Source organism: Monodelphis domestica, chromosome 6 (assembly GCF_027887165.1).
Source record: "Monodelphis domestica isolate mMonDom1 chromosome 6, mMonDom1.pri, whole genome shotgun sequence".
Taxonomy (NCBI): domain Eukaryota; kingdom Metazoa; phylum Chordata; class Mammalia; order Didelphimorphia; family Didelphidae; genus Monodelphis; species Monodelphis domestica.
This window is the reverse complement of record NC_077232.1, coordinates 304,201,777-304,209,402: the sequence shown is the minus strand read 5'-3', so window position 1 is coordinate 304,209,402 and position 7,626 is coordinate 304,201,777. Positions and strand designations below refer to the sequence as shown.

The 7,626-nt window shown below is 44.6% G+C and overlaps 1 protein-coding gene across 1 annotated transcript in view; it reads left to right on the top strand.

The window, feature by feature from the left end:
• The first annotated feature begins 3,005 nt into the window (after positions 1 to 3,005).
• The window catches only part of LOC103093520 (uncharacterized), a 49,363-nt gene continuing 44,742 nt past the window's right edge, over positions 3,006 to 7,626 (top strand). Inside the window, exon 1 of the mRNA XM_007495767.2 lies at positions 3,006 to 3,351. Coding sequence (XP_007495829.2) covers positions 3,006 to 3,351 — 346 coding nt within the window. The remainder of the gene's footprint in view (positions 3,352 to 7,626) is intronic.

Below are 7,626 nucleotides of genomic sequence, written 5' to 3'. Positions count from 1 at the left end.
CCTTCTTTCTTCTGCAAAGGTACACCAACATAAAATAGGGAAGCAGTCAAATGGTTTAATGGATAGAGCCCTGGAGTCACAAAGATTGGAGTTCAAAACCAGTCTCAGTCACTTACTAGCTACGTGACCCTGGCCAAGTCACCTTGCCACTGCCTGCCTCATTTTACTCATCTATAAAATAGGGATGATCTACCTCCCACAGTTGTGGAAAACAAATGAGGTAATATCTGTAAAGCACTTTGTACATCTGAAGGCACTCTATACATGCTAACAAGCATTATTAGTAGGGGCAGAAAAAGAAAATTTTTTTCCAACTCTTGCTAATCTATCACACTTCTTCCTCTAAAATCCCTCAAAGAAACTCCAGGAATCTGAATTAGAAACTGATAGATAATTTCTCAATCAACATTTAAAAAATAAAAATCAACATCACAGAGCATTTAGGTAGCACCGTGGATAGCGATGAGTCTGGAGTCAAGAAGAGCTAGTAGGGGTTTGGGGTTAGATTTAAACTCAGGTCTTCCTGACTTCAGGTCCAACCCTCTCGTCCCTGTCTATCTCACTTTCTTCATCTGTAAAACTGGGAATAACAATAGTACCTACCTCACGGGCTTGTTGTAAGCATCCTGTCAAAGGTTTTGCAAATGTGAAAGGACTATTTGTAATGTAAACATTATCACAATCGTTATTATTATTTATGTTATTATCTTCCAAGGTGCATGCCAACCTAACCACACTGTAGATTAGGTCCCAAAAAGCCAAAGCTTAGCACTCCCACTTTATCCTCTCTCCCAGCTATCTACCCCATGCTGCCCAAATTGATACTATTTGTAGGTTATACATATACATCGCCTTTGAATGGTGACCTCAGCACCATTAGGAATACAACCACCAACACAGGTATGCCCTGTGTCCTGGAGAGGAAGTGTGGGATAACGGGAAATGTCACAGTCAAAAGACCTGGGTTTTTGCTTCAGCTCTAACATCAGTTGAGTAATACTGGCAAGTCCCTTGGAGGACTTCCTTCAAGGGAAAGCTGAATAAGTAGTGGAGATGCTTTTCATTACAAATTTCGTAAAACTGTCACTTTTCTCCAAGTCTCAGTTTCCTCTCCTGTAAAGAGAGACAAGCATTCTCTTGTGCAGAAGGTACTCTGTAATCAGTCTTGAAGTTTAATAGAAAAGGACCTGTTTTCTGCTCAAGTAGTCTGCCTCTGAGCTACAGCCTGAAGTGTGAGCTAACAGTCTTACTCAGGGCCATATGGGCATCTGGCAGGGGAGAGAAGAACAAGCAGCCCAAAGAAAGGACCAAAGATTTAGAGACTCAGATCAGTTCACATCAATGGTCCACTCGTTGCCACTCGACAGTTTTGCTTTCTAATCAGTAACCTGGCCCCAAAACCCGGCTTCCCTCTCATGTCCCTCCTTGGGATCTTGCCACTCTGTAGACAAGCCTTCATGGCCTTTCGGTTTATAACTGCTCCCAACTCAGGACCTGCCTCCCTGGCCCCGGGTACGCTCCCTCCCCTCTAGCCTCAGACCTGGGTCAGCACATGCCAGCCTTGCTTGGACCACAGCCTCGCACACAGTCACAGGCTAGTCTTTACCACTGAATGTGGATGGACACGTTGAGGACGGTGACACACCACAGAATGAGAACGATCAGTCCGCCCTGAGTTAGAGGATCAGAGAGGCTGACGCAGCTGATGACCCACTCTTAGCCTCAGCTTTCTCGCCCCTCTTGGAACTGAGTTGAAAGCAATCAAATCAAACATTCCCCCTCCGGCATTCTCTCCAGGATAATCGGTAGGACGCTTAGCCACCTTTCAGGGAACTGCGTTACTGTCTCCAGAGGGACTTCCTCTCCTGTGGAGCCAGCATGACCTCTCTCTGATGGAGGGGAGTCTCAGAGAGATCGTGACTCGTGTCCGGTGTCACAGGGCAGCAAGGATCCAAGTTGGGATGGTACCACGAGCCTTTCTGTCCTCTAGCCATTGCACCACTCTGCCTTTCATTATCTCATGTATGATAAGCTCCGGATGTGAAGACACCCTATTAAGTTTCGTTGTTCCTGGTAAGGGGGACGAGGGTGAGGAGAAGCTCTGCCTAGGAGGAATCTAGGAAGACTGCCAGAGGGGGTGGGATGAGAAAGCCAGGTGTCGCCTATTCCTGTCATCACCAACAGGGACCCTTTCTTCACGCTCTCTGCTGTACACATCCATTTGGCTGAAGAGCGAGGTAACAGCAGAGCCGTCTACAGCACTCCAAGGTGTGCGAGGCACTTTCCATGAACTCATGTGATCTTTGGTGAGCTGGGCGCTATTATTACCCCCATTAGAGCAAGGATGAAAGCAACCACTCAACAGAGAGGGTAAGAGTCCTGCTTAGAATCACAGCGTTATTAACACATTAAATCAGATGCTCCAGTGGACAGAGCGCTGGACTTGGAGTCAAGAAGACCTGAATTTGAACCCTGGCTCCCACACTTACTTGTTGTGCGACCCTCAGGCTTCGTGGCTTCATCTGAAAAACAGAAGAACCTCACAAGGGGCAAACTGTGAGGGTCAAGAGAGAAAATGTTCATAAGGTACTTTGCAAACCTCCAGGAAGACGATGATTCTCATTTCACAGATAAGAAAACTGAGGATGAGGGGAATTAAGTGACCTGCCTGAAGACATACAGCTGGTAAGGGTCTGAGGCATGATTTGAACCTGGAGCTTCCTGGCTCTGAGTCCAGGGTCCTAAACACTGCAGAGTTGCTTCAAAGAATGTGTGAGCTCTGGAGAGGAGTCTTTTCATAGTGAAGCTATGAAGGGAAGACAGCTTCTCTGGATGACCTCTGGGCACAGGGGAGGCCAGGCGGAAGAGAGAGGGTGGAAGGGAGGGAGTCAAGGGAGGGGAGGAGATCCTACCAGCTGGAATTTCAACTGGCAGGCAGGTTTCTGGATGGGGAAATGAAAGGAGTTTCAGTTGGGCGCCATCCAACAGGACCCAGGGCCGGAAGAATGGCTTGGGGCTTGCCATACGAAAATGAGTTATGTAAGCGGAACAAGTGGCTCTCTCTTTCAGGAATGTCTGATACAGTTTCACAGACTGTCAGAAGCCTTGGCGAGCCAGCCAGGGATCAGACTCTCCATCCAGTTCTCCAAGGCCGGCCGACATTACCCACAACCCTTTTAGGTGTCCCGCCCTTGGAAGCGGGGGGCGTTCGGGCCAAAGACCAATGGATGGGAAGGCTTGGCTGCCTCTTGGCTCTTCAGGGAGCCTGCCTCCGGGTCGGGGCTGCAGGCCGAAGAGTGCCCAGTGTGGGAACCCTTCCTCATCGCTCCCTGGGTCACACCTGCTCCCAGCGTAAATAGAACTCCGACTCTGACCCTGGGAGCCTGCTGAAAGCTGCATTGTTTCCAACAGGACTGGGGAAAGCATTATGAATTGTCCCTCAGAACAGCTTTGCACTGGGGGAGAGATGGATTAAATGGCCTAAGAAGTCTGGCCTGGCTCTAATTTCTTTCATTCCATTGAATTCTTCAAGGAACTAAGTTAGGTTGGGGGTGAGGGGAACGACATGTTTAGCTATCCCAACCAAAATGAAATTCTTCTCTCTCCAGGGCTGCTTAACCCTAATGTCTCGGGGATTCACTTAATGGGGCCAGAAATAGGTGCTACCCAGACACTTGTTGTGGGGTTCCAATGAGCTCGTATACCAAAAGAGCTTTGATAGAGCCTTGATGGATTATTAAAAATATACACTGTTAAGCCACACTCTGAGACGCGGCTTCGTCATCTCATCCCCTTGTAGTGGCATAAAACGTGGATCGCCATTGATTGCAAATAGCACACTGAGCTTGAGAGCTAGAGAGAATCTTAGAGGTGGCATCAGATCCTTTTGTTTTACAGATGAGCCAACTGAGGCAAAGAGGCCTGCCAAATGTCACACATAGAGTTAGAAAGGCCGGATGGACCCACCAACTCTGATTCCACATCTAGCCTGCTTTTCACTCTACCCCACTGCCTCAAGTGAGAATACAGCCAAGGATGCTCTGGCTGCTGTGATTTGAGAAAAACCAATGCATTCCTTCAATTTGAGCATTTAACATATGATCCTCAAATTGATAGGATTTTGTCAAATGGATCCTAACCCTACAGAACATAAGTGGGATACTAGAGCATTTTTTTTAGCTCAATGGGCCCCAGTTTGCTCATCTACAAAATGTGGGAATTGGATCAGATGACTTCAAAGCTCCCTTCTAGCTCTATATCCTATAATTCCCTCTCTTATTTCACGAGATCATAGTTTTAGAGTTGTGAGGAACCTTAGAGATTGACTAATCTATCCTCTTCTTTTAGAGATGATGAAAAGGGAAACCGAGAGAGGTAGACTTGCCTAAGGTCAAACAGAAGGTCATTTAGAGCTAGAGGAGGGACCCCTCCTTTAATAAATGGGGAAACTGAGGCACTAAAACTGCCTTATCCAGGGGAACAAAGGTAGTGAGTGGTAGAGCTAGGATATGAACTCAGGTCTTTTGAACCTAATCTAGGGCTCTTTCCATTAAGATTTGTCCCACTTAATGGAATAAGGAGAGAAAATGATTTCTTTTCTTGCCTTTGCAAAGTGGGGCTACTTTATACACACAGTCATAGTTTTCATGAAGTGAATGTATCTAGATAAATAGTGCAAACCCTGCCACATTCAAATGCAGAGTCAGGGAGCAGGTCTCAGTGAAGAATTAACTGGACTTGATATCAAGAGATCAAGTTTCAATGCCCGGCTCTAAGATTTATGGGACATGTGGTCTTAGGTGAAGTCCTTCAATTCTCTAGTCCTGATTTCATCATCTATAAAGTACAGATAATTTTATTCATTTCATACATCTCAGGACTGTTGCGCATAAAGAGTTTTGCAAACTTTCTGTCTTTTAAAAATGGGAGGTATCATTCAATGATGAATCTGTATTCTGGATGTTCTTGCTTGCAGATGTCATTATTATAGCTACATCAAGCCTAAAGAGTAAGCTTCCTGGAAAAGATGAGTATCCATGAAAAAGAGTCTGCTCTGACTATCTATGAGGGAAAGACCAAGTGGATGAAGTATATCTGTTTCCAAGAGAGGAGGAAAGTCAGACAATGAAGGGGTTGTGGGCCATGAGAACAAGAGAGAGAAAAATGAAGACTGTGGAAAATTAAAGTGTGGCAGATGGAGAGATTATATCAGAAGATTATCAATAGAAAGGGGAATTTTAGAATTTGTAATCATAGATATAGAACCAGAAGGGAACTAGAAATCATATAGTCCAAGACCACATTTACTGATGAAGAAACTAAGGCTCAGAGAGAAGAAATTAATTATTCAAAGTCATGGCATAATATACAGCAGAGTTGGCTCCAAATCTGGCTGTCTTCCCAGCATTCCATGCTTCCCTGTACATTTAAGATCATAGCCCATTGTGGGGGCCAATAAGGTCTAAAATGTAGTCACCATCATGAGTGCTAACAAAGGATCAAGATGGAGGTGTTGTGGTGTGAGAAGTAGAACTACCATGAATAGGCACCAAGGATTAGAATGGAGAAAAAGGTGGTAAGCCAGGCACTGAATTCCCTGAGAAAAAGGGTGAGTGACCCAGAAATTGGTAGATGACAACCACAACAGTGATATGGCTGGAGAGAATGATCTTCCAAGAAGGGGAGGTTCTCAAGTAATGCCAGGATAGACAGGGCCTTTAATGAACTACCTGCTACTTTGAGGCCTATGAGTCAAGAGAGAAGGGCAGGTCAGCACTAGGAAGGGTGATGAGTAGACCTAGAAGACTGATCAAGTTCTACTCCATGAGTAGAACTCATGGAGTTCTAGAAGGAAAGAGAGGTTGCTTATATGGAGGAACTGAAGCACTGTTCTAGAATGCACAATGGAATGAGACAGTAGAGGATGATAGGAAGGAGAAGAAAGGAAAAAGTATTTTTTTGGACTTAGTTTATTGATAGCAGTGCGGAAACATAGGGATTAAAGGGCAGGAAGAAGAAACTCATAGCTCATTGGAGTAATATCCAACTCCTCGAGGACAGGCACTTTTCTGCATTTGCATGTGTGCTCCCAGGGCTAAGTACATTACTTAGAATGTAGCAGGCACTTATTGAGGCTATCCACTTTGACTCCATCTTGTCCTCAGTTTCATACTTCAAATCACTTCAGCATCATTCCCCATGATCTCCTCTTTGCTCCAGTCTCTGAGGATGAGGTGACCTGTGGAGAGAGAATTAGACTCTCTTAGTTTATTTTTAATGAAATCCATCAGCAACCTTTAAGTTAATCAAATTAAGAACTTAAAGCACCCCTATTTAGCACCTAGCTAACCATTAAGTAAGAGAGTTGATGAGTCACACTGTGATTAGTTCCCAGGAAGTGGGGGCACAACAGGAAGTGACATCAAGAAAACTACTTTAAAAAGGCCAGCCTGAGCATTCATTGACACCCTCTGCCTCGATGAGCTGAAGGGAGATTCTTCTTAGATTCATTCTGCATTGGTGACCTGGACTGGAGGAAGACTCTTGGAAACAGTCACTTTGTCCTAGACTTGTCATTGCCTGGAGCTCTCTAAGCTGGAGAGGCTTGCTGGGTGAGTGACTCAGGCTGAAGGAAGAGGCTTGCATGGGTGGATTTCTGGCTGAAGATGCCACAGGGACTTCCATGTAGAGATCAGGACCTGAGGGAGTCCTTGCAGAGGGCTGAGCCAGACTTCACCAGATCAGCACTTTGGCTGGTAGACTAGACAAGGCTCTGTCTCCTTCCTACCTTTCCCACTTATCGTAAATAAAAGCTGCTAATAGTCATTTTTGACTTAAGGGCTAATATTTTATAAATGGCGACCACAATCTCACTTTTATAACTCTCATATTGAGTCAAACCTAATTTAAAATCTTACAGACCCTTCTTATCAGTGACAGTTTGCATCTTTCATCCCATCCACTCTTCTCTAGGAGCATGCCCCCTCTCTGTCCTCTGTTTCTGCCTAAAAGCATGCCCAGATCTTCCCCACGCCTAAAAACCTTCACCTGACCTTGCTCTCCCTTCAAATTATCGTCTTATATGTCTCTTCCATTTTTCAGCCAAACATTTAGAAAAAGCTATCAATAATCTTTGTTTCTACATTTTCATCTTAACTCTTGAAACTTGGCTTCCATCCCCACCATTTGCTCGAAGTTGTCTCTTCAAATGAGATATTATGTGTAAAGTGCTCAGTTCAAGTGCCTAGCTCCTAATAGGCCCATAATAAATACTTCTTCTCTTCCTCTTCTTCAAGATCACCAATTTTTACTTTATTGAGCATAACTTCCTCATCTTCCCAGCCTTTCCAAAACAATCAACACTATTGAATACATGCTCCTTCTGGACACTCCTCCTCACTTTTTCTTGTCATGACTCTGTAAAGATTCTCTTCCTTCTTTGCCTACTGTATAGGAGAATCATGTACAATTCTGATGTGAAGAATGTCCCAAGGACTGTCCCAGTCTCTCATCTTTTCTCTTTTGGTGAGTTCATAAGTTCATAAGATGACTTATAAATCAACATATTCTCCATATTACAAATCTCCACCTGTGTATCTTATAAGGACATCAAAGATAATTCATTAT